Below are 27,757 nucleotides of genomic sequence, written 5' to 3'. Positions count from 1 at the left end.
CAGGTAATACAACAAGCATGTACAAAAGTAATCGCAAATAGTTTATCAGTTAGTCGCCTACGACGAAATCACGTAGAAGCTTGAGAAATAATCTCATTTTGTTCGGGCACGGTCACTATCTCGCAGCGAAGAGGTACACGTCGAAGCGGTGCAGGCAAGAGCGAATGTTCATGTAATGGACAATGGGCGTCGGTGCGCCCTCTTACGCGAACGTCGAGTGCACTATTTCGCGGAAACCTTATGTTTTGAAACTGATAGCGCGACTAGAAGCATTCGAAGACGTTACATCCGTGTCCAATTGAATAACGTATATGCGCTTGAAATGATGGCTTAACTGCAGCACGACGCTGTAACGCAGTAAAGCTTACAAGATGGATTGTGGCAAGTATCACCCACTCATTAAAAGTTATAAATACAACTATTTTTTTGCAAGAAACTATTACTCTGGAAAGGAGAGTGCGACTTTGCAAGATTACACAACCCCGCTCTATTTTCTTCTGTATGCTTTGTTTTCAAGGCACGGCATGCGGCACAGCTTTCGAACCGTCTGAATCACAGCAGTGTTAACAATCATCGCACAATTTGCACAAAAACACAGGGTGAGTGCCAGTGTTGTATTTTGCCTCGTTGCCTCAGTTCTAGTCATTTACTTTTTCACAAAAGGCGCGAAAATGAGTTAAAATGTGGGATTTTACGCGCCAAAACCATTATCCGATATCAGGGGCGTAGCCAGGAATTTTTTTCGGGGGGGGGGGGGGGTTCAACCATACTTCATGTATGTGCGTGCGTTCGTTTGTATGTGTGCGTGTACATATACGCAAGCAAAATTGCAAATTTCGGGGGGAGGGGGGTTTGACCCCCCCCCCCTGGCTACGCCCCTATCCGATATTACGAGGCACATCGTTACTGCAGAGTGCTGATTATTTTTGTTCGCCCGGAGTTCCCCAGCGGGCACCTTTATCGAAGGAGACCTTTATCTAAGTAGACGAGTGTTTCGGTATTTTGCCACCATCGGAATGCAGCCACCATGGACTTAATTGAACCTGCGACCTCCAGCCCGGCACAGTAGCACCAAATGTTGACACAACGTCGCCGCCACATTGAGAAAGTTGCTTCAACGTTGTCGCAACATTGCGTGCTACTAGGTGCTAGGCTGCCACGACTGGTACAACCGATTCTCTCCAGTGCGGTAGGAATCTGTGTGTTCGCGGCTAAAGAACAACAATGATGTGCGTGTGCAGATGTCCTTGCCGATGCGGTGCGGCCCCTGTCCTTAGCGGCCATCTGCTGTGAATCATGTTGGGTTCAGGAAGCTGTCAAGCTACAGCGCATGCTACCTTCTCTTAAGGTACGGGAATCGGCACGCTACTCAACCCTTATGAACTATCGTGAAGGAAATATCGTCAGACAAGAATGAATACAAGATTGGTATAGCAGCAGCGAGTACAGCTTATTAGTCGTAAGTATATCTAACGGCTACCATCACTATCCATCACAATTAACCAAAGAAGGGGGTTCTTTGTCGAGGGGCTCGTTTCTTTGTTAGAGACAACCAATTGAATCCAACAGACAATTAGGCCAAGGAAAGCGTACGTGAAATTAATTGTTGTCTTTAACCGTAGAGTAGTGATCATGGCGTAAATTGAAATGAATTAGAGTGGACGAAAACTCACCCTTTCCGTTGGTGGGATCCTAACCAACAACCGTCGAAGGTTGTAGGTTCAGATCCCAGGTTGTGGGACAGGAAGGTGTCCCTGGAGCCAAAGTTTTGACAAGTGAACTAGTCTTCTTCAAGACAGCAACCTGCCTTGAAGAAGACGAGACCATATGTCGCAACGTTGGCTTCAGCGACACCTTCCTGTTCAAGAACATCCATCTCCTCAAGCCTCTATTTTATCCCGAACTTCTGCCCTGTTTGGTTTTCAGTGTCACTGCAAGCTAATTACGTAATACCCCTAATCAATGTACTTAATGGCTTCCTGTACGAAATGATTGCGCTTACATGCATTTATAAATTAGAGTGAACGTTAATTGTGTGAGCTTTCGTGTGAGGTTGTGTGAGCTTTTGCTTGCGAATCCCTTCTTGCAGACTATCATAGTGCTCGATGAAGTGGCAGACCAACGGGACGGTTCGTCAGACTGCGTAATCACCTGGAGCGAGCTGCTGAAGAAGGGGCGCACAGTGAACGGAACACATCGTCCTTCTATCGAGTACCGGGAACAACATATCTGCTACATGACGTCAACGAGCGGTACGACCGGCAAGGCTAAATTGGTCGTGCACACGCACGAATCTGTTCTAGCTAACTTCCAGTCAAACAGGTGATAATATATTTTACTGCCTCCTTGTATTAGGCACAGAAGTGTCACAGCGTTCGCGATTGCTGCTCTTTAATATATACGTGCACATTCTTTGGCCATGTCTGCAGGGCAAAATGTTTGTGTGTGTAACAACGTGACACCGTATCAAAAAAATCCACAGCATATCCAAGGGGTGAATGATCATGAGCGGGGTGAAGCTCCGGAGGAAATCATCGGTAAACCGTGAATACTCCGAGTAATTCGCCCAGTATATGATCAAGTAAACGTGAGAAACACCGTGTATATATAAACATCAAACTTTTATTGTACTGTTGGTTTGCGTGGTCCCTTTATTACAACGGTCCCCCTAGCGTACGTCGCCGCACTAAATCGAACGATTGCCTTCCACAAATGACACGCGCCATATGTGAATCTTCCGTGAATTCTGCCCAGTACATCATCAACGACGTGAAGTCGGGCGCGTTTATACTAAAGGGTCGATGAGAGTCATGGCGACTTGCAGCTCACTTTAATTTTGCATGTACGCTGTGAATTTTTATTGTTTAATCATGCACAGGAGAAATCTCACACAGGCACTACCTTGGATATCAAAATCCAGTGCCTATATATACGGGGTGGTCAGAGAACGGTTGTGCAGCGCGAGCAGTCGGTTTTTTTCAATCAAGAAACTCGCTAGCAGACGCTACCTGCGACGGCCTCGCGAGGCGAGAGAGGCGGCCGCAGCGAGTGCCTACGCGCCATCTAGGGATCTTTCTGAGTACTAGAGGTGGCTACGACAGCGCCATCTAGTGAACACTCCAAGAACTAGAGGTGGCTACCTACTACTACATACTACAGAGGAGGGACAGACCCACACCCTAAGGAGCTTCGCCCCTAAAATTACCCCAGTTCTACCCATCTATGGGTGTATCTGGGAACCGGAGCGTGATTACCCTGGGCACTCATCAGTTGTCCGGCTCATACCTAGAACAACTCCGTTGTTAAAAAAAGAAAAAAAGAATTGGCTCGATCCTGGACATAGTGCGGTAATGGAGTGGCAAGAAGATGCCCAAAAGAAGGAACAGAAGTCCCATAGAGCATTTCATTTCAGGACAGCGCAGATGTCACAGCAAGTAAATATGCCACAGAGTTGACAAATAAAAAGAGCGTGCGGTCTCGCCTCAACGCGAAGTAAGCGGTGAAAGCACAGCACGTACAAGGGTACGAGCCGTCTGCTGTCGAGATAGCGCGCGCTACCGCACCGTTTTGATCAAAGTTCGCAGTTGCTGCCCGAGTGATGCAGCCCTCCACTCTCCCCCTTTCCCACCGGCACCCCTTCATGCTCCTTCGCTCAATGGAGCCGGCCGGCGCGTTTGATCTCTGCTTGAGCCGCGCCTGTCTGTAGCCTTCGCAAGCTTTCGCTCAGACATAGAACATTTGGACTTTACAGGGAATTTGAAGGCGACGCCAGAAATGCGCATTGAGTGTCCATATAATTGCTATCGCAATAAAATGACATAACTACATGGCGCATTTGGTTGCCACTTTCAAGGATTTACTCGGTTTGTACGGCCGCTATAGCTTTGGTTGCAACAGATTGCCATCACTTGCGGTGCTTCGGATTTTTAGCTGAACTGCAAGGAGGAGGAAGAATAAACTTTATTAAGAACCAGCAATTTAAGTGCCTTGGCCAAGGCCTGCAAGTTGCAGCTAAACTGCAGCGTTTCCTTTTTTTTTTCTTTCTTTTTCATCTCGCCGAGTTCAGCCATCCTGCTTACATGACGCTGAACACAGATGACGTGGTGCTCGCCACCACTTCTCTGGGTCACGTGTACGCGCTCTTCGACGTTGTCTGCAAGGCCATTGTACAGGGAGCGTCGGCTGCCTTTGTTGAGACCGCTGACGATGTACTCGAGGCACTGCATACGCACAAGGTATAGTATGTGCATATACACGGAACGCCGAGTCTGACCGCTGATCCGTTGACCGTGTAATTAAATAGAAAACAACGACGTCGAATGTAGTGATATGAGTTCTTTTCTCTGCGATGCATGGCGCCTATATTTCGATGAGATCGAGAAGATCGAAACTTACAGCTATTTCAGTTCATTTTATCTAGCTGGTAGCGTGTGAAAGTGTCAGCGCAGTGTGTCGTCCTCTTTCTTGTCCTGGTGTCTTCGCGCTGGTAGTATACTGTCATGAATTTCCAACAAGCCCAAGCTGCCGCCCTTGTGTACTATATGGGGTTTCGCATACTAATGTGTCAATGAATGTGCTAGGCAACACCTCAGCGACGGCGATGGTAGCTGGCATGGTGATTTTAGGTAATGATAAAAATATGCCAGTTCAGAAATTAGTGAAATACTACTCATCTGCCAATAAAAAGAGTGCGTGAGATGGTAACTTTAAGTTAGACTAAAGGTTTACTAGTTCAGTCAATAAGGACTGGTAGTGGCCTACTACCACCAGTCAATAAGGACTGGTGCTGGTGGCGGCAGCAGTTTCACTATGGAGCTGTATCTCGGTATGTGGCTTTGGCGCATGAGTTCTTATTTTCGACGAATGGTTTAAGCAGACGTCTGGTGCTCTTAGCTAATAACAAGATATGATGACGTACAAGGTTTCTGGCCAGCTTGCCTAAAACAAAAAGCACTGCAGGTCATTCGCAGCACACCCCTTCGTTATATTTCTTATACCACAGTTTTGTTAGTGGAATCCGTTATTCCAAGTTACATAAATAAGATTTCGACGTTTTTAGGAAAGGGTTAAAATACCGTATTTACACGATTGTACGTCGACCCATCTTTATCTAAACTTGAAAGCCGATGTTGGGGGGGGGGGGGGGGGGGGGGTTGACTTACAATAGAAACCGAAACTAGTTTCGGTTGTAAGGTCGACTTACACCCGAAACTGAAACAAACAAAAATTTAGGTGCTCTGTGGCATGGTTACGGCACTATGTTTACGTTCCGGCTCTAGCTGTAACGTATACTCTATTTTCTCGTGTATAACCCGCAGCCTCAGCAACGGTTCATGGAAAATTTTCTAAAAATGATCCCCGCGTCTTACCGCAAAGGTAGCTTTTCTGCATATCTTTGAATCACTGCCGTGAAGCCACCTTTGCACATCTGAATTCGAGTTTTTTTTTCTTTTTTTTTTAGCGACATCGTAAATAAATTTCCTTTGTGAAATGTGCTCGTCCTTTTCTGTCTTTTTCTTCTTTCTTTCTTTCTTTTTTTGCAGTGAGACTTAAGGGGGGGAGGGGGGGAAGCGCTGTGTCCCGTCTTCCTTCTTGTGGTGTCGTGTTTTGCGCTAAAAAGCAATATGGAAGGGGGTTGACCTACATTCGAGTTGACTTAAATCGTGTAAATACGGTACTTGAGCTAGAGCAGCAGTTCTGCTGCCGGGAAGTTTCAATAATACGCAAAATCTGTGTAATTATATTTCTAATGACTTTGCAGAGCAATCAAAATATATACTGTGACATTTTTCAGCAACTACCTGTTCCTTTTCTCCTTGTTCTCAACAGGTCACCGCCCTGAGCACGACATCTTACACGGCACGGTGCATACTGGAAAACGAGAAGCGCAAGAACTACGACCTCGGCTGCCTAAAACACGTCACGAGTGCGACCGCCAGCATTAACGAGGACGTGGCAAAGGCACTCTTCCAGGAACTAAATCTCAAGTCGTTTACTCAGCGTAAGTGGTTCCATTATTTTACTACGTCCGAACAAACCCGTCGCTCTATATATTCTGGCAACGTCTGAATTCAAGAATCACTTCATTTTAGCGCATTTAAATGTGACAGCATTGTTTGCGTGGCCTAAGCGCAATTTCCAGAATATGGCTAGCCAACAGTAACCAACAGCCACCATAGCCCCCCTGTCCCTCGGGCGTGCGCACGAGGGACAGGGGGGGGGGGGGACTTCCCTTCAAGTCACCTAAGGGTGGGGTGCTCATCATTATTTAAGGATCAGGGTTATGGCAACGCAGGTTTTCCACGATAATGGCGGCAGAATGCCCCTGATGTTACATTCCAAAAATTTCCTTCCCATCTTTACTGATAGAAAGCGACTCATGACAGCCACCATTAAACCAATGCTGGCGTTACGGGTCCACGGTCCTCCTCACAGACCGTATAACGGCTTCCTGATAAAGTTTAGTTCTTTTAAAGTTAATTAATCTTCTCGTTTATATTTCGCATTAATAATAGCTTTACACGAGTGATTCTATGTCCTACCATATTTCACTGGTGCTTATTTCCACTTGTGGCCCTGAAAATGGTGTTGTTTATAGGCAAACCCCAAAAGTACTTTTGAAACCCCACTTCACTTGCCATTCTTCCATTGAATGCCTTGCATAATTCTCTCTTTCTTTCCCTTTTTTTTTTTTTTACAAGTGCAGTTCGAACAAAAAACCCAGCGGTTCTTGGTCTGGTGGCGATACAAGTGCTCTGCGAATAATAACCATAGTGCATGATTTTCTAACTCTCAAGCCCACGTCCCCGCTGTTTCTTTTTCTACATTTTTTTTTTCTTTTGTCTTTCCTGTGGTGGTGGTGGTGGTGGTGGTGTTGCAGCAGGCGGTTGTCTTTTCTGTGCATTGTGCATTGCGCATATCTTTTCAGGTGCACCAATAGAAAAGCTTGTAGCTGTTTTGGGCACTGTAGATACACGTATGACTACTATTGTTATTTTATGCGGATAAAAATCTCTTTATTCTCTACGCGACTGCAGTGTACGGCCAGTCGGAGATCCCCTTCGTCACGGCGGGCCTCTACAGCGCACCATGCCGTTTCAAGTCGATAGGCCGCTTGGGCATGGGCGTCGAAGCAGTGGTAAATTTTCCAATATTCTCGCTCAGAACTGCGATAATGTGAATAAAAGCGGCATGCGATTCAGTTTGCAGGCTCCCTCTCTCTCTCTTGTCCTCCAGCCTGAGTCATCTTGTATGACTCACCCTTTTGAAATAATGCAGGCGTCTAAAAGCATTCGATACCTTGAACAAAGAAGGAAAACTCTGCGTTTACAATTTCTTTCCTTGCTTCGTAATCGAGACCTAGCACTTCACTCTATCTATCGTCTTCGACATCGGGGTATACTCGCCACCATAATCTTCCGTATTCACTGACACCATATTTTGCATGAAAAGGTTTATTACTAAGTTTTCATTTTGTCCTCGCGCTGCAATCGACTGGAATAATTATTTGTTGCCTTTCGCCACGCTTTGAAACCTTACAACTTTATTAACTTTGTTTACATTTGCTTTGTTTGTCTTTTTACTAACCTTCCTTGTAGCTGTATAAGGTTTGCAGTATTGAATAAAGAAAGAGTAAACGTTCTGCATCGCGCTTCTACAGCTGAGAGACGTCGAGACGCGCAAGCCCCTCGGACCGTGGGAACAAGGCGAGCTCGTGGTTCGAAGTCCAGGTCTGATGCTCGGCTACTGGGGTAGGTTGCACGAGCCTGCCACTGACAGCCAAGGCTGGTACCGCACAGGTATATATATATGTACGCTCGTTGTGTTTGTATATTGTAAGGATACCGTGAGCTCAGCAAAACAATGAAGCTCACCGCTAGAGCTAGTATGGATGAATTATATCTGTGTTAGTAAATGCTATCGCCCATTGTAGGTTGCGCGCGAGTTAACGTAGTGAAGAAGAAATGTTTATTAAGGCGAAAGCCTTAGAGGCCTCATCAAGCACGAACATTAACCGTCGGCGTCAACAAAAAGCATCACGCGATTACGTCACCATACGACGTCATCACGACATCACAGATCTCCAAAATTTGTGACGTCACATAGCGTGCCGTCATGTAAGGACGTCATCAGTACATTGACTGAGATGAAAAGGAAGAAGATGGCTTTCGCCTTCGAGTAGTCCTAGGCGATTGCATAAGGGACCCTGTGAGTTTTTTAGGCACCTGGTTTGGTTGTTGGTGCCTAGGTTTAGCAATGACTTGCTCTGAAACGCCTGTAGTATATGATGCGTGCCTGTCCATGCAGTCTTACTTATCTAATCTAACCTAATCTAATATCCACGTATAGGCGACCAATGCTACTACGACGAAGACGGTTGGCTGTACCTGGTGCAACGGATGAGCGACTTCTTTTGCTGTCGCGGTGCGAAGGTCTCGCCAGTGCTGGTGGAGGTGTGTTGCACAAATGTGCGGAAGTGCACGACTGCGCCGTCGTCGGGCTTCCTCACCACGAGGCCGGCCACGTGGCACACGCCGTGGTTGTGCGAAAGCCAGAAGCAAGCACACTGGGAGCTGGACACTTCACACGATTCGTAGAAGGTTCGTCTCATCTCCAACATAATTTGGGCGAGCGTTCAGCGAAACAGAGGAAGGCGCGGCGTGATTGAAGCGCTTTGTCACGTGAAATATTCAGATAGAAGTCAACGTTGATGCTTAGGAAAGATGGACTTGGAACATCCAGTGGAATGCCGAATGATTTATTTTTCTCTAGAGATCACGAAAAGAAATGTAACCAATGCCAAGAATCAAGAACGCAGATTTCGTCTTTCAATGCACGAGCTTTTTTGTGCATGCCCGTTCAAGCTAGTACCTTAATAACGTGCAATATAACTCACAGTGGTACCAACATTTAAAACAAAAGAAGAACAGGTATTTACCCGCCACGGTGGTTTAGCGGTATATGGGGCTCGACTGCTGACCCGCAGGTCGCGGGATCGAATCCCGGCTGCGGCGACCGCATTTTCGATGGAGACGAAAATGCTTGAGGGCCGTGTACTTAGATCTAGGTGCACGTTAAAGAACACCAGGTGGTCGAAATTTCCGGAGCCCTCCACTACGGCGTCTCTCATAATCAAAACGTGGTTTTGGGACGTTAAACCCCAACAATTATTAAGAACATATCGCGGTGTTTCTTTATCAGCCGAGAAAATTGAGCAGCAGTTAGTGTATGGCTGAAACTAGCTCAGATATGTCACTTAAGCATGCCTAAATACGCCTCAATTATATTTTGATAATTAGGTGAATTCTGAAAGTTATAGGACGTATTATACTTACCTACATAACGGTTTCTTCACACACTGCGAGTCTTAAGTTGGCCTCATGACTGCGTGGCGAAGCCCTACGTGATTAAATTAATTGTTCTGCCTGTGTTTAACTCTCTTGCCTTCGTTTTTTCTCTCTTTCCCCTTTCCTCGCTTCCCAGAAAACGCACCGAAGAGCTTCCGCTTGGAAGGCGGCGTCACGTTCGTCGACAAGATTCCACGCAACGGACTGGGAAAACTCGTCAGGCGTGAGCTCGTCCAATGGGTGCTCAAGCAACAAGGGCGAGCAGGCTGAAAATGGCTCCGCCGGAGCGGACTCAAAGTTTCACAAAGTACGCGTTATGGTGGCAAATTTGTGGCGGCCTGCACAAAAGTTGAGGGAAAGTTCAGCGGTGATTTTGTGTAGAATTATAGAGAAGAGCGTTAGCGCTACGGCGCTGCAGAACTTTCGTCAAAGTTGACTGGTTATCACGCAGTTATCGATAATGCTCACGTGTTCGCATCCGGGCCCAATGTTGAGGTCCTGTGGGCCGAGTGGCTCCATGCCGACCAATGACCAGCACCTGTGTAGTGTAAGGAAGAGTATGCGTCAATAATTAAAAAATGTTACTCATAATGAGAGATCATGACGTGCGCATGCGTAATCACGATGTCTATTACTTCGCCAACTTATAGCAGGCTAAAAGGAGGCATTACTATTTTGTTGCTGGAGTGCTTGGTTCATATTGATTGCGGTGGAAAAGACGTAGAAACAAGAAATGAAGTGGTCGGATAGGAAAGAGCGTCACAGTCGTATACAAAAAAGGTAAGGCCATACGTATACCTGTATTGGAAATTGTCCTATTTATGATCGCGTAGAGCCTTGGGATGTTGTTCAATGGGCTTATATACAATCGATCATATCCTGCAGAAACGTTTTCACATATTGCGATTACGTTCCTGCTGGGCAAGACGGCTACATAGACGCGGAGATACGAGCACGGGACCCCCTTACGCGTAATTATACTGTCTTCTAGGTCTGCTCACTTTGCTTAGGCACTGATGCAGGATAGGCTTGCCGACTAGTGTGGGCCAGTCCTGGGAGTGTATAGGGCAACACTAAACGGCACTTGACTGGTATACGAGAAGGATCTATATCAGCAGGCGCACCGAATCACAAAATTCGAAAAGGATACATACAAAGGTTTGCATTATGAAATTAATTCTACTACTTATAACGCGCCCGTGTTGCGCTGAGGATGTCCAGGTATACTGTTTGTCGCTCTGCGGCGTGATTCCATAGCGGGCAGAGTCGACAACCGGAATGCCTGTGGAGATTTAGTTAATATGAGGCTACATTACGTGTGAGTCAATCAGAGTATAGTGTGGCATAGACCTGGCGTTGTGCGAAACGCATCTCACGACACGAAACGCGAGACATTGCGATTGATCTGTCCGCACAAAAAATTAAGGCACGTTCGCACTAGCGGGGCCAAGCCTGAAGAAAGTGCGGAACTGGGCAGCCTTCTTTCTCTTCGGTTTTCTCTTTCTTTCTTTTTCTATTTTCCAGTTCTTTCTGTCTTTCTTTCTCTCTTTATTTCTGTTTATTTCTATTTTTCTTCCTATTTTTTTTTTCTCTTTCTATTTCCTCTCTTTCTTCTATTTCTATACGTGGTTTTGTCTGCGTTACGCCAAGCGACGATAGCATGCGACAGCCCGGGCCCCTATAGTGCTCCGCACTTAATATCATCATCAAGGCGCTCGAAGAACAAGATGAAGAAGGCTTGTCCTTGGCGCGAGCGCGCGCTCAATATGCTACAGATGGATATATGCTATACGTGGTTTTGCCTGCGTTACGCCAAGCGATGACAGCATACGACAGCATACGATAGCGTACGACAGCGTAGGTGGTGGTGGTGAAAACTTGTTTGCAGTATAATTTCTGCGGAGATGCTCCGAGTATTCGGAGGTTCTTGGCTTGCGGTGGGGTGAAGGGGGTGCTCAGTTCAGGGCTCCGCTTGCAGCAGCCGCTCTGCGGGCCCGGTCAGTCAGGCTCAGCTGATCTTCCAGGTTATCGCTGGCCAGCAGTTCTTCCCATCGCTCCGCTGTAGGAATTTGTATTGGGGGTAGGGCTGTAATGGTCTGACATATGCCCACGTGATGTGGTATAGGGTAGCCTTAGCTGAGCACCATGGGCAGTGAGGAGAGTATGCTGAAGGATGCATGTTACTGAGGGTGTGCAAATTTGGAAACGTACCGGCTTGAATTTGTCTCCAGCTGACCGATTCCTCTTTATTTAGTGTTCGGTGAGATAGGGAATAAGTGCGCCTAAGTCCTGTATACAGTGAAACCTCAGTGATACGATCACATCTCATACAAATTTCGGGGTGATACGAATTTTTCGTTGGTCCCGGCCAAGGCCCATTGGCCTGCAGTGTAATGGAGTATGGTTGTTGCGAACCGATTTTCACCCAGCGACGTTTGATACGAACGTACTACGCTACCGCCCAGGCGCGAAGAGGTGCTGTCCGCGCTGTCGCGGAAGACGCGCCAAGCACGTGCGAGCGCCGGAACGCAAGCGTGAGCATGCGCGCCGTACCGCCAAATCGTCAGAATCACGGTGTAAGAAAAACACTTTTCTTACGGTCAGAATAAACCTTCAGAGACGCGTCACGGCCTCCGACATTGTGCGCGCGAATATTTGAGGCCCTTAGGTGCCTCCGTGTGCCTTCGCGTTTAGATTACAGAGAACATTAGCGCCATGCTTTTTTTAACACGTCGACGCGGGCTGCTGTCGTTGTACTGTGTTTACACGTGCCTGCCTAGGGCATCAGACACCCTATGAAAGGTGGACGAGGACCGAAAGAAGGCGAGACGGTCTTGGCGGAGGAGTCAGGCCTCACAACGTCAACATGTGCGACCGTTAAAGTCGCACTTGTGCGGGCACGGCCGTGAATCTCCCAAAAAACATCCCCAACACCTCAGCGATAACAAAAGCATAACACAGGACCGTGGTTCTGTAATTCTGTGGCTTTGATCCATCGCGTCAAAGCGCTTTTTGTTACTTTCGCTGCAGTACTCCAGTGTCATGCAAAAAAGCATACTAAAATTTGGAAGGGGCTACTGCTGTGGCGGGTCACAACGCACCTGGTTAATTAATTAAATGCGCGAGTACGGGCCGTATATTTACGAGTGCTGGTATGATTGCCGACATCTAAAAACTTAACTGACAATCATTCAGGGTTCTTCCTGACGTTGTTGCGGCCCTGAAAAACAATAAATGAAAATGTACGCCAGGTTTATTTTGTCGCATGATAATTTTCCATGCTTTCTGGTGATACGAATTTCGGATAATACGAATATTTTTTGGTGTTCCCGTGAGAATCGTATCACCGAGTTTTCACTGTAGTGGTTTTAAGATGGCCGAGTAGTCGCATGGGATGGGAACGCCGGTTCCTCAGAGGCGGAGTTGGAGGGTACTCGACTCGCATATCCTCGAGCTACGCTATCCGCTGCCTGGTTTCCCTCCAGCCCCATGTGACCCGGGGTCCGTATGATCCGATGCCAAATGCGGGGTGTGTGTGTACCGGGATGCTCGCCAGTGTTTGTAGCGCTCATGATGATATTGAGGGCAGGTTGGTTGATGCGCCTTTGTAGGTAGTTGCGACAAGCCGCTTGAGAGTCCGTCAGAATTGTCAGCGACCGTCTCTGTCTGTAGCCGAGGGCGAGAGCGAGCGCAATGGCCGTTTCTTCAGCCGCGGTGATGTTGTGGCACCGCACGGAAGCGCTGGTACGTTCTAAGAGTGTGTGGTCAACAACTGTGGCTAACTGCCTTGGTGTTCGCGTTGGCGGCGTCAACATATATAGTACGTAGTGTTCTTGTGCCCGTGCTCTCGTTCGAGTGCTTCCACTCTGGCTTCCCGCCGGCCCTGATGTAGTCGGGGATCCATTTTTTGCGGGGGATGGGGGGGCGACCTTATAAGTGGTGCCAAGGTTGCCTAGAATGGGCTTGCGGCGAGCTGCTTCGTGAAGCTGGCCGATATAGCCGATGCGTAGGAGCAGGTCGCGGCCTGTTGGTGTTTGCGTAAGTCGCTGTAGCTGCGTGGTGAGTTGCGCTTCGCAAAGTTCTGCATAGGTGTTGTGCAGACCCAACGCGAGGAGCTTGCTTGTGGCATACGACAGCATACGACAGCCCGGGCCCCTAAAGTGTTTCGCACTTAATACGCGTCATACTAATTAAATGCAGATAAGGATTTCGCCTCGATATATCCTACTTCCATGCTCCTCTTCGCTTGGTCAACTGTGGCTCGGCCCATCTAAACAAACCATTGGGGCTAGCACGGTTAGGTCTAATGAGCACGCTCAAACGCCCAAGAAACTAGATGAGAAAACCACGCCGTGTTAATTTAGACCATTGTCTGGGTAATGAAAAGACACGGGGTCGGATCCCTCCATGAGGCAAGTTTTCTCTTCCACTGTATTTCCGCTGTATCTTAACTAAATAGTTTTTTAAAAAAAACAAGTAAACTATGTTTCACTTGGTTTTCATTGTCCGTTGATGTTCTGTAATCGTGACGTTATATGTAATTCAGTGTCATTAGCAAGCTCTAATTAATGCAAGCTCACCCGTCGTTGTCGGTGCGGAAGTTGATGTACCAGAGGTGGACCTGGGACCTCCGCGTGAACACGAGGCAAGTTCTCTCTTCCCAGTGGGCGATGGACTCCATTATGATCTCCTTGACACGGTCATTCACCGCTGCGAACCCAAGCGAGGTGTGATGAATTATACGAAGTTTGGCAGAGAGCTTTGTGGCGCTGTATTAAAACGTAATCAGGGTCTTATAGCTCGATTTCACTGCAGTTCTTGTCTTTTTCTAAAAAAAATCCAAGGACGAGGAGAGAAAAGGGGTTTCATTTTCGTCCCTTCACCACTCGGTTATCTACCGTTCTAAATATAACACAACGTTTTGGCTTCATATTTCCTACGCGATTGCTTAGCGAACTCGAGTTTGAATGCCGGCACATTACCAGGGCGAATGCCTTAGGGCATCATCAAAAGCGAAAAGTGACCGCCGGTGGCGTCGGCGTCAACATAAAGTGATGCAAAAAAATCATCATGTGATATACGTGACATGTCGCCAGCATTTGTGACGTCACCAGGATATAGTGTGACGTCATCACGTGACATCAACGCATGGCCAAATGTAGGCCGATCCAGGAGGCACTGCAAAACCACGTAATGTGCAAAAAGCTTGCAACTCCTCCGATCCCGGAGACAGTACGAAACAATAATAATAATTGTTGTAATTACACAGAACGTCCCTAAACCACGATATGATTATGATTGCGAGACACCGTAGTGGAGGGCTCCGGAAATTTCGACCTCCTGGGGTTCTTTAACGTACACCTAAACTGCAGTGCGAGACGACGTTAGGCGCAGAAAGCTTTCGGGGAAGGGGGGGAGTTAGGAGAGACAGAGAGATGATGATTAATACAATGTACGAAGGCTTTCGCCTTCGAGTCATCTTAGGCGAGTTTTGTTTTTGATGCATAAGTATATTTTGACACATACGTGATAAGTATAGTGCTTTAAAGCTTGAAAAAATGTTATTACTGCCAAAATTTAGTTGATCGCGCCTTCCTCATGCCACCAAATAAGCTATGACAGCAATAACAGCAGCAGCAGCAGCAGCAGCAGCAGCAGCAGCAGCAGCAGCAATGAGAGGCTAGGACAACAATGACGTCATTAAGAGAACCCGTGCACGCCTATGCAAGAACGGATGTTGGCAGCGGCATAGCGGATATAGATGATGCATAATAAATGATGAAGAGTAAGCGGATGTACAATTTCGCGCCATTTCTTTTTCCTGTTTCGCAGGGAATGCTGTATATACGCTTCCATAATCGACTGTGTGTAGCCATTTCAAGGAGAACTAACGTCGCATATAAACAAAGAGCTAGTGCTCAGCAAGCTCATTTTCTCACATCGCCGCAACAACGAAGGACATTATAATGCGACGGTACTGCTTTGTCGTCACATCCGGCGTGTACGTTATGCACATTGTGTGACGCAATATAAAACGCTTTTTTTTTTTTGTTTCTCTTCACAGCAGCGCGGAAGGAAGTCGGAATCGCGCGGCATGTGAGCCTCGTTCATATGTCATGCGATATGCATCCCGGTCGCGCACGCACGAATGATGGCAAATTCAAATGAGCGCCGCTCGCTCTGGTTGTCGGAATAACTCTTTGTTGTCGGCAGACTGCATGGTTTCGTTCGCAGCGGTTATCCTACTTTTCCTACATGTACGCGTTCGTCGGAAGAGGGCTCCTTAGTAAGGTCGGTGGTGACGAAGGGCTAGTTTCTCTATCTATCTATCTATCTATCTATCTATCTATCTATCTATCTATCTATCTATCTATCTATCTATCTATCTATCTATCTATCTATCTATCTATCTATCTATCTATCTATCTATCTATCTATCTATCTATCTATCTATCTATCTATCTATCTGTCTGTCTGTCTGTCTGTCTGTCTGTCTGTCTGTCTGTCTGTCTGTCTGTCTGTCTGTCTGTCTGTACTAGGGACAGGTGTAGAAGTCGTGGCCATCTTTCTCTCCGTGTCGTTGTCATCTGCCCTCCAGGTAATTCCTCCTCTCCAGCTTTCTCTCTCGCTAAGCCTTCCCCACCCCCGGTCCTGGGTCGTCAAACGCCGTAGAGGAGGAATTGCAGCACCGCAAAAGAATTCTGCGCGCAGCTGAGTGCTCGTCCATGCTGATAAGACGGCAGTCGTCAGCTGTTATGTTCTCTTTATGGCAACGGCGGCTGCGGTGGAGCCTCGGCGAGTCACATGCGTACGCTTGGTATATTTGCCTCCGAACTTTGCGTTGTATGCTTGCACGCGAGCGACGGTAAAACTGAAGAAGCGAGAAAGAGAATGAGAGAGAAAGAAGGCGGAGGGAGGATTGTGAGGAATAACCTGTGAGTGAGACAGTATATAGGATGGCGTTTTTATGGAGATTTCGCATTGATTTAATATTCGCGAACGATGAAAATGCGTACAGTTTTCCTTTATATCTCAGAGCGTTCGTGTTGCACTTAAGCAATGTTGTAAAGCCATTGAGCAATTTATATTTGTTCCGCGATTTGACAAAAAGAGTCATGAGATATCTAGGCGAAGCAAAAAGAAAACGCTTTTGTAAAATGCGGTTTCTCTTTCTTTCTTTCTTTCTTTCTTTCTTTCTTTCTTTCTTTCTTTCTTTCTTTCTTTCTTTCTTTCTTTCTTTCTTTCTTTCTTTCTTTCTTTCTTTCTTTCTTTCTTTCTTTCTTTCTTTCTTTCTTTCTTTCTTTCTATGATTGATGAGTACCGCATAGATTCGTATCCGACAAACCTGCAATGTCGAGTTGGAAAACCACGAGGGATGAAAATATGTGGAGCCTAGCTTTCTTCAAGATTGAGGTACGTCTTCTCTGGACCCCAATAAAGTTTGCATCATCATCATCATCATACGTGGATGAACTTCGCGAGTCTCAAACGCACGACGAAATTACGTTCATATATAAAGTTATCCTGCCGTGCTTCATCTAAATTTCGGCGCACAAGCCATGAGTAGGGAGGGGTCAAACTGACGTGCATTGTAGACGTGCAATACAGACAGACCACACCATCCTGTCCAAGCAGGCCGCCATACACCCATGGGAGCAAAAGCATGGAAAAGAATGCCTGAAGGGAGGACAATGATGAATGCATGGTTGTGCCGCTTCTGTGCACAGAGAAGTCAATTAATTGAAATGAGAGGTCGGCTTCTCATGCGGCTGCTGGTCTTGCGATTTCTATAAGAGAAGCATATATTTAACGCTGCTGAACTGCTGTAGAATAAAACACCTGCCTGAGCAGCACCACACGCAACATGCGCTGTCAACTATATGTAATCTAGTGACTTGTTTGAGGATGCGTACAAGAGAGGTATACGTGACAGCGAAGCAGTTATGATGGGATCTGAAGGTGAACGTCTCGTGAACGTGAGTCCCACTTGTCACCGCGCTACCTAAATTAGTCCTGTAAAGAAATGCAGTGGTTCTGCTGAAGGGAACAAATTACAGTTCTCGTGTGCTTATTTCTTCTCACTTCCTCTACTTGAAAAATTTCCTCTTTTTTTTCTTTGCGGAACTGGAAAAAGCATGCCAAATTGCGTAGCCCGGTTTCGCGATTAAATCTTTGAGCTTGACATTTAATGGAGTGAATTTTTTTATCGTTTTCTTTTCGCTAACTGATTTATTAGCATGAGCTTGCGGGTCGCAGCGCCGCAGATGCAATTTGTTCGTGGGGGCGGGGATCGGAGGTTAAGGGGCGTATGGGAGGGTGTGATATGAATCGGGTACACTGATGTCTGAAGAGTCGATTCATGGCGACGTCTACTTTTTTCCCTAGTACTTCCGTCGCGACGCCCGTTTCGTTTCGTATTAGTAAGATGTCGAGCCGCCCCGGGTCTCGTGAACGATAACAAGCAGAACACATCGTCAGCCAGCTGCGCCAAACTGCCGTCACAATACACGTCCCAATTTGTCTCGGAAATATGTCTCGACTTGCAGGCGTCGTCGTGACGCGACCAGATTCGCGCCAACACACAGCCGCTCTTCATAGAAGCATACACTATTCGCTTATATACACTTCTGTTCGGTATTCTCTCTGATTCTGAAGGAGGCACTTCATTTGCAACGCGGCACGAGCTTGGAGCTGCGGCACCTTCTCGGCCCGTGGCAAGACAACAGTTGTGCGATGCGCAGCACAAAAGCGCTGTTGGCGTTTTTGAGGAACACTCAGCTTAACCAAAGCCTGTGAATGACTCTTCTTATGTATATATGTGTGTTTGTGACTGTATGTACTATTTGTGTGTATATGGTGTATATGTGATCATTGTATATACCATAATCACCCGACACCTGGAGTAGCAAGCCAGGCGACAAACCAGGCTAACCTCTCCGGGCATTTCATTAAAGAATCTTATCTCTCTCTCTCTCTCTTCCCTCGTCCCGCTCTCTATGTATACGCTCGCGCCGTTCTCACCGGCGTGTAGCGCAGCCTGCCCGGCGAACAGCGCGCGCGGCCAGGCCTGTTTCATTTTTACTGTCGCCCTCCTCCTCCTCCCATCTGCCTCTCTTGTTTCTGATACAACGCGACCCAGCGAGCAGCAAATACGCGGCTGCCGAGAGGATTGCCGGCGGCTCACGTGCTTCGAAAACCGTCGCTTTCGGTCTCCGCGCCGGCTGGGTGTAACGCGTTTCTCATAACGGCCAGGTACGCACGCTCAGGTAAAGGAGAGAGAGGAAAAAAAAATCCACATTCAGTTATAACCGTAGCTGCAGTTAGCTTGCGTCAGCTTGGAGAAGTGAGACGAACTGCTGTGAGCCGTAGTTGCTGACAGAAGCGTCTCGTCAGCACGGTGCTTTAAACGTTACGCAACTGCCGTTCGTGCAGGTTATTTGCCGGTGCTTCTCGGCTCATTGGACGATTAGTAGCGTGTGCAAAATCCTGTTCCTCGTACACGGCCTGCTTCCAACTGCGCCACTCGAAAGAAGGATCGAAGTGTCACGGCCACTCGTCATCAACATCGAGTCTGTACTCTTTTTCATCAGTGATTGCTGGAACGTTCGCACTGTGGTTCCCCTCAGTGCCCTACTCAAATAACACAGCGGATACACGCTGACATCGATCTTCCGACCTAATCCTCTCGTTTCAGTCTAAGGCTTCGCTTCAGTTAGTACTTCTCCTATTAGTGTCCGTACTGTGAAAGGTGTGCAGCGCACAACAGCGACGAATCCTTCGTCATCGCGTGTTCTGAGAAGGGCAAGAGAGCCTTCTAGTCGAGTGTAGAAGATGCCTCGTGGGAAGATGGAGACCGGTAGTGGTCGGCGGCAACGGCAAACACCACCGGAAGCGTGACCGGCTGAGCCCCGTGGGCGGGGGCTCGTACGAGCGGCGCAACAGCGACATCGAACTGGACAAGGTGACCGGGCCTCCCGAGGCCTTCTTCCACCAGGCGAGGCAATCGCGGCGCGCCTCAGTCATGGCCGAGCTAGTCATCAAGCACCTGGAAGACCAGGACCAGGAGGAAAGAAAAGGCACAGGTGCGTACGCACGTGACCACTGCTCAGCATCGAATGTTATAAGCACACAAGCTTCCTTGCTATGGAGTAGTAATTAATAATAGTAATTGTTGGGTTTTTACGTCCCAAAACCATGCACGATTATGAGATACGCCGTAGTGGAGGACTCCGGAAATTCAGACCACCTGGGGTTCTTTAACTTGCTATAAAGTATGAACTGTTTTATCTTTGACGAGTGGTTGAGGCTGCTGTCTCGAAAACTCGGCAAGCACCCTGGTTGTCTCAAGCTAACGATGTTTAGTTACGATACCAAACGAGTTTGTAATGGCTATTTTGCTTTCTTCGTGATGTCCGTTTAGACAATGTACGTGTGCTGTCGGAGTATGAAGAGAGAGCGAGAGGGAAGGGAAACAACAACAAAGGTGTTCGTGTACAGTCGCACAACTGTTCAAGGATTAAGGCGAAATCATGAGATAGCAACACTTGCATGGGTGATTACAGCCTCATGAATTGTATTGGTACTTGTTCGAGCACGCTGCGTGCGTGTTTCGCTCCGGTGCTATGTGCATCGGTCGTTTCATATGTTAACATTTGTCATGGGGCGAACAGGTGCATGCCAAGCTTGTGCCGAAGCAGGATTCTCCAGCTGTTACGAAAGATTCCCCACAGAAGCGTAGCCAGAATTTTTTTCAAGGGGAGGGGGGGGAGCTTAAACCCACCCTCTAGCCCCCTCCTCCCTTGGCTACGCCAATGATTCCCTGAGTCCCTTCCTCTTGCTCCGTCGGCATGAGTGATTGAAGCCGGTAGCATTGCTGGGCTATTGCGAGCAAGCCTAAACGTGTAGCCAACCACACTACGGAGGTAAAAAGACACCTTCATGGGAAATTTCGCTGAAAACATTCTGACTGCATGCATACGTGCTGAAAGTATATTACCACAATATTTACAAGGCCTAAACATTCGGTCAAATGAATTGTACAGGCATATACGTATCGACTTGTGATAATTGCTTAAGACTTAGGTGGGCTAGTTTGTTCATGATAGCTCATGGCAGCGCGCATAGAGAACAAGGATGTAATGGACACATAAAGATAGAGAAAGACGTAAGCGCTTACGGCTTTGTCTCTCTTTGTATGTCCGTTTCGTCCTCGTTTTTGATGCGCGCTCCCATCAGCGACTTGCGATAACGTTGTGCAAATTTTAATGGACAGGCATGCAACCTACTTCTGTTCAGTTTTCTTTGGTACTACATGGAAGCATGTAGGTACGCATTAGGACCGGGAGTAACCGACCACTAGATACGTATCTGTGTGACTATACATAGTACAAAGATGCAGTAGCACTCGCAAACCGAGAACGTACAGTGCATTGCTTGCTGATTTATTGTTGAAGTGTTTGATGAATTGATAGTGGATTGATTGTCGGGCTATCTCGTATAAGGTCAATTTGATCTGGTCATTTCCAAGGGTCATAGCAGTATGTCGGTATGAATCTCTTATGAGTGTTGTCTATGAAGTACGCGACGTTTTCGTCTATGGCACTCGGTGCTGCTAGTCTTGGAACCAAGTGTCACCAGCTATCTATACTCTATTACAGGTTTTCGTTGAGTAAGTATACTCCTACATGTCGTAAATACTCATCCAAGCGCAAGTGCCATTCTTTGGCTCTTTAGACACACGTGACAAGCTTATGTAGTGCCGTCAATTTTGTCATTTAATTGCTTCCGCCGTCGCAACTCTCGGAGCCGTCATCAGAATAACTACGCATAAAAAGGGCACGTCAAGGGTGACGTCCGAATGTCCTGGAAAACATGCGCGTCTATATATATATATGATTCCACATATCAAAAATTCTACCGGTTTGTCTGACACGCATTCAATTTGTTTCAGCCTTCTATTCAAGTGCATCACTGTCACTCGAAAGTAGGTCAAAAGTGCAGCAGCTGATTCGATCCACAAGGAAATACGTTCGGCATAGTGGAAGTGAGCCGAATGCATCAATACGCTTAATAAAACTGCACAAATGTCGGCAGCGGTGCAACTGCACCTATACGAAACATGCGCGATTGAATTATCTCTCGCGCTCTGGGAAAACGGACAATGGAATACTATCAGCCACAGAATGGTGCTCTATTGAACTGGTTGTCAACGACGGCTGAGTGTCTTTGTATTGAGTTTTCTGACTGAGTTTTCACGCTGGCTTCTTTCCGAGTTGACACTTCGTAGTGATAAACACGGCGCTGCACGAGGAGTAGTTTCGCGCAACGCACCCGCTTAGAAAAGAGCGGGGGGGGGGGGGTGGCTCTGGCTGAGGGGGAGATGGATGGGAAGGACAGGGCAAGACTCTTCTCATTCACTGACATTACTCAATTCTACAGAAAGTCGAGGTGTATATATCCACCTCCTAGACTAAAATTGGATAGGTCTCAGGCGGTTGACATGGAGTCGCCTTCAAACGAGAACTTACACGAACCCGGTACAACTTACTTAACCGCATGTTTCCGTAATTATATCCCGGGGCCAAATGTAAGTTATGTGATCGTAGAGGAGCCACCCTAGAGCATATACTCTGGGGTTGCGAAATATTTTTGAAGATAATTGCAATCCCCCCGTATGAACTAGATGATGCGCAGTGGAGAACCGCACTGACTAGCTAAGATCTCCAGGACCAACTATGGGCGATCCAGCAAGACCGGGAAGCTTCCGAGAGACAAGGTCTTTGTAGCTGTCCCCGGGCGCCCTAGACGGAGGCCATCAATTTGCAAGGTATTCAATAAAGTTGTCTCACCCACTCACAAGGAGTGGCGTCTTATATATGCGTTCGCAATTACGAGTGGCACAGAAGTACCCAGCTGGAAAGAAAATTGTGTGCTTTGGCTTGCCGAATAGATGATCTAATAACAAAGCACGACGTAGCGGGGGAGACCGCATCCATTTTGACCAACGTGTTTGTTAACTTGCACGTAATGTCTCTCTTGAAGGCCGTCTCTCTTGAAGTCGGGGTTGTGCAATGTGCCGTCGTGTGGAAAAAAAAAAGAAACCTGAAACGAACATTGCAATGGGAGGGAAGGAGGGCTCGATATGAAATGCGAGCCAAGTCCGGCCGCGCTGTTCTTCGTGGTTGTTGAGAGTGTGCGATTGACAGAATGTAGGAATTTGTGTCGTGGTCACCCGAATCGGCAGGATCAACTATAGAAGCCTGGTAAGAACTATACAGTGTCTTTACAAACTGCACTGCTTTGTGCAGAACGTGTCGATCCGCTCAAAGCAATACTAATATTGATGATGATGACCATGTGTTTTTATATGTATATGCAAAACTGGCAGCCCCTTTTTAATGCATTTAGCTGGGCTAGTTGGTATTGACTGAATGCTTCCATATTACTATAGCGAACACGCACAAGGACTACAGAGAAAGACAAGCGCTTGTCCTGTGTCTTTTTCTGTAGTCCCTGTGCGCGTTCGCTATATAGTAATATGGAAGCATTCTGGCAGCACCTATGCGCTATGACGGTCGCCATCTCTCTTCCTTTCTGTGGCTCTTTTCCTGGCTTTTCCCAGAAGTGCTGGAAGCTCGAGGAACGAAGGCTTGCGGGTAGCACGTTTGCGAACTTGTGTCGTTGGTGAATCAGCGACGTGGCAGACATAAACAGTTTTGGATACGTCACGTGGGAGATATATTCTGCACTTCGCATCTGCACGTCAGGTCTCCTATACGTGACGGGAGGCAGCATCGGCTAGCTTCTCGGCGTTCCATCTCAGACAGTGATCTTGATCTGTTCTATACGGACAGATAAACATGCGCCCATCGGATAGAACTGTTCGTCGTGTGGTCTGCTGTGCGTCTCAACTGTGCAGTAGGACTATATGCCTGCTTTCTTTACCCCTTTTCTATTACCCAATCCTGCTCCCGGTGCAGGGTAACCGAAAGCGCAATCGCCTCATTCACATTAATGCCATTCGCATCGTTTCCGTCTCTCTCTCTCTCTCTCTCTCTCTCTCTCTCTCTCTCTCTCTCTCGCTCGCGCGCTCGCGCGGTAATGCGCACAATGCGAGAGAATGTTACTTCCTGGCACTTCCTGGAATGTGTCCCTGGATTCTTTCAGTTTCGAGATGATCCTTGCGCAAACAGTGCGCGATTTTGTGCAGCTATTCATTTTTTTGCAATGCCATTCGTTTTCCCAATTTTCGCGCATCGTCAGTGTTTGAATGAAGAGCAACACCCCTCTCTCGTTGTCATTGGCATGAGCCACCTGCACTAAGCAATGAATTATAAAAATTGCATATAAATAGAGCGGAAAATATCTTCATAGAAAATCGTGGCCCTGGTTTGGCATTCCTCGCGCTTGCGCCATACATCCGATTTATCTGCTCCGCGAACTCTCGTTTCCTTCTCTCTTTAATAGCATGGGACCCTCTCTGACTTCCTTGTATGTCTGGGTGCAGTCGGCTCGGGATCTGGCTCTATTGCCGACGGCGACGACTTACTATATAATAGCATGCATGCGCAGCCCGCTTTTGTTTGACCTGCGCACAGCTGGTGCCTCAGCTGTTCCGCGCATGGATGGCGCCGGTGGAGAGCACGTGCTGTACGGGCGTCACGCGGCTGGCTAGGTGCCTCTCGCTCATGAAGGAAGGATGCCCCCACTCCACCCTTGGCGCAGATGCGTGAACGTAATTTATTTTCCCTCTTTCTTTCTTTTTTTCTTTCTTCAGTGGCCTCAAATAATTCACCGGCATTTTACGATGTCGTTTGGAGGTGTTGCAACATGGTGCTGTAGTGAAATCCACGTGCAGTGCGCTTGCAATCGGTACGACGGCGTGTACTAATGTCTGCAGTGGCGCGGGACGCGTCACACTTCAACGGTTGAAGATTTTACAGGTTCCGCGTGCATTGTCCCATATACCCATTTCATTCATTCATTCATTCATTCATTCATTCATTCATTCATTCATTCATTCATTCATTCATTCATTACCAACATCACCTTTATCAGAACAGACATTACAGTTGAAAGTGGGGGGGGGGGGGGGAGGAGGGGAGAGGTGACAATACAAAAGATCAAACGGACCCACGGACCATGATAAGGTATACTTCTTTCTTTGCTCAAACGTGTGTACGACTGAAAAGCAAAAAGACGAGATCAAATTGTGAGTATTACTTTAATACACTATCGAATATGACAGCAGGGCGCAACTGATTGGTTTTGCCCAAGCAGTAACGGTGGGTGTTCGAGCGCCAACAGCCTCTCGTTCTCGTTTCTCCAGATTGACTCGCCGATGACTGGATTCCAATGAGCGTCACGTGCACATACGTCACACGCGCACATGTAAACACACACGCTAGTACCTGTATGTCTAGTACACCATACTATACGTAAAACAACTGGAGGCAACGGGCAATTTCGAAATCATTGCCACGTTGGCATATCAAGGCCTCGGTGTGACACTTTCATAAAACGGCACTAAAGGCACACATATCGGTAAGAAAGCTTATGCGACAATATTGGGATAAATTTCTAAATTTCTTAATTAATTAACGATGTGGCCGCCGTGGTAGCCAGATAACATTTTCACGAACGGTCTTCATACAAACTTCTGCCGGCAAGAGCGAGCTCGGCAATGACTATATTCGCCCGCCACAACATGATTGGTGAGCCTTTGCATGCGCCCGTATATGTATACACAATCACTGTCACCTTTAGTAACTCATGCACCCATACATGCGGACACAAGCAGTGTCACCTTCCGCAGCTCATGCACCCATGTATACACAAGTAGTGTCTCCTTTTGGTAACGTATATAGAATACGTGCTCACACGAGTGGAAGTCGTAGTAGACAGTCCTGCGGGGCCACCGCCTCCAGATGAAAGGCGTGCCCTTGCGTTGCTGATGGTCTCCGTCTTCGACGGACACGTTGGTGGCATTGGCGCTTGCCATCATGTCTAGCCAGTCCGCGGTGCGCACCGCTATGTCGCCGTCGATGAGCGTCAGGCCCCGTGACGAGAGGTCCAGGCGGCTGTTTTCCAGCGTGTCCCACTGCGCAAGCGTCATGCATTGTTTAAATATAGAACGTGAATTAAGAAATTAAATCGCATCTGCTGCGGACAGATGCGCTATATGAACTTGCAGCTTACATGAAATCGTTACAGTGCTTACAATGATACTGCAAATTCGTACTCATGAATTAAAGACGGGTTTTAAAGCAGTGTATAATACATCACGTTTATTTATAAGTACGATTACGTGTAATTAATGTTGCGATGCGGGTAATTTTCTTGAATTGCAGAGCTTTAAACTTGACGCTTGAGTTTTATTCCTGTTTGTAAATTTCAAGGAATTTTTTTCTGCTTAGTTACATCTGGACTGCCAGCTATCCCTGTTTGTTCTCTCTGAAAATGTAGTTTCATAGAATCCGTTAAATACAGTGCATGCGATGCTGCCTGTACTGAAGCGGCGAAAGCACTCACATAGCCCGAAACAGATTTCTTTCTTTCTTTCTTTCTTTCTTTCTTTCTTTCTTTCTTTCTTTCTTTCTTTCTTTCTTTCTTTCTTTCTTTCTTTCTTTCTTTCTTTCTTTCTTTCTTTCTTTCTTTCTTTCTTCTGTAACGCCCATGGAAACATGTGCCCAACGATGCAACAATAGAGAGGCGTAGACAATGCAATGCTCTAATTTCAATAATAACATTTTTAGTTAACAATCACCTTTATACACCACACACAGTGGCGCCATACGCACTCTAACAGTCAATCTCACCTTACCAGAAAGGCCGCCTCTTTACCTAAGAAATCGATGGCATGGTAACACAGCTTAGAGCACCCTGAAAGATAACCTGCGCCTCATTATTCTCTCACACATCTTTATCATTCTCCTTAGTCAGTACCACACACAACCCAAACAACGCAGCGCAGCCATCTTCATCATGTCAACCAGGTTATCCAAAGTTAGAATACTAGCACGTCGAACATACGGCAATCCGAGAGGTAGGTTCTTCTTTCGCGCTAGCTCGTCATCCCGAAAACTTTACACGCTGACTCGAGTGCGCAAGGGGCAGGCTAAGTGTGTACACGCGTGATGAACTTTCATATGTAGCTTTATACCTACCTCATTCGTTAAGACATCCTCCGATGAGTGGATAGACAACGCATTAAGCAGCGCAGCGATCACAACCGTGGCAGGAGACATCGTCGATGCGAGTGGTCAAAGGGTATGGACCTCAGTGCGCACTGTCTTTCTCTGTTGAGTACAATGCTATAATTACATGAGGGTTCACGTGATTGGACGACTAGTTTATCTTCTTTCGGTTCATATTCGCAGAAACCTCTTTGCGAAACGCGGGTTCACGGTGAATATATGCACTGCGGAAACTTTCCACGCTTGTCGTGGGTTTGTTTATTATTCGAGCTTGTTGTCGACTGCATACGTGTATGCGGGCCAGAAGAAAGCTGCAGGCACTGTGATGTATGCGGTCAAGTGCCTTTTGAGCGAAGTTTGCTACTTCTTGTTCGTTTTTTTGTATTCTTTGACGCCATAGACGTATCGCGTATGTGTATTGTCGTGTGGAGGGAACATCTTGTTCAAACCTTGGCATATGATATCGCGGAACGATTCCAGAAGGTGCGAATACATCGGGTCTCCGTGTATACATAGGCATAGAGCGAAATTTCGTGCTCTCTAATACATGGCTTGCACGTGACGTCACCATTGCTGCGGTCCTACTGCGGCGGCCATATTGGTGAACAGCCGCACGTACCAGGGGTGCAATCGCGGAACGATGCTATTCCCAATTCCAATGCCATATTCTATGCTATTCTTATCATCCACCACTCGCGGCTGGCTGATCGCGTTGATAACGCGGACGGACCGTCGTTCTGACCAATGGCCAAGCGCGAAAAGCACGAAAAGCATTGGAATAAAAAATAGAATCGTTCCGCGATAGCACCCCAGCCGTACGACGACTACAGTGTTCAGTACGACTAGCCACCCAAGTACGACGAAACCGCATTCCCACGGTCATTTTCTTTTTCGCGAGCCGTTTCTCGTGCATCATGCCGCCCGTTGGCAGAAGGCAGCCGTTAAATGCGGCGTACTATTCAGAACTGATAGGGCAAGCGTGTTCTCGCTATGAGGAAAAGGTGCGGTTGTGCGACGGGATCCCTACACGCTTCGACTCGGAACGGACACGACATCGAACATCTCCGCCTTCCCAGACGTGTCGCAGGTACGGGGACATCGTGGGCTATTTGGTTTTCAGCACTGACCTGGTTACTCTGGGCGAAATAAAGCCGTACAAATTAATGGAACCGCACGACTACTTTACCATCGGCTGTGCAAAGAGCCTGTCTGAAT

General features: G+C 47.2%; 2 protein-coding genes across 3 annotated transcripts in view; one reads left to right on the top strand and one right to left on the bottom strand.

Moving 5' to 3' along the window:
- Positions 1-26,644, bottom strand: part of LOC119387066 (blastula protease 10-like) — a 60,124-nt gene extending 33,480 nt beyond the window's left edge. For both annotated transcript variants that reach the window (XM_049413357.1, XM_049413358.1), the window contains exons 1-4: positions 26,513-26,644; positions 25,227-25,446; positions 13,928-14,057; positions 9,816-9,885 (exon numbers count right to left, since the gene is read on the bottom strand). In XM_049413357.1, the coding sequence (XP_049269314.1) occupies positions 9,816-9,885; positions 13,928-14,057; positions 25,227-25,446; positions 26,513-26,593 (501 nt within the window). In that variant the 5' untranslated portion in view covers positions 26,594-26,644. The remainder of the gene's footprint in view (positions 1-9,815; positions 9,886-13,927; positions 14,058-25,226; positions 25,447-26,512) is intronic.
- The window catches only part of LOC119387063 (V-type proton ATPase subunit H), a 31,956-nt gene continuing 23,341 nt past the window's right edge, over positions 19,143-27,757 (top strand). Inside the window, exon 1 of the mRNA XM_037654364.2 lies at positions 19,143-19,429. Within this exon, the coding sequence (XP_037510292.1) occupies positions 19,369-19,429 (61 nt within the window). The 5' untranslated portion in view covers positions 19,143-19,368. The remainder of the gene's footprint in view (positions 19,430-27,757) is intronic.

This window comes from Rhipicephalus sanguineus, chromosome 3, assembly GCF_013339695.2.
Source record: "Rhipicephalus sanguineus isolate Rsan-2018 chromosome 3, BIME_Rsan_1.4, whole genome shotgun sequence".
NCBI lineage: Eukaryota > Metazoa > Arthropoda > Arachnida > Ixodida > Ixodidae > Rhipicephalus > Rhipicephalus sanguineus.
This window is presented reverse-complemented; position numbering and strand designations above follow the sequence as displayed.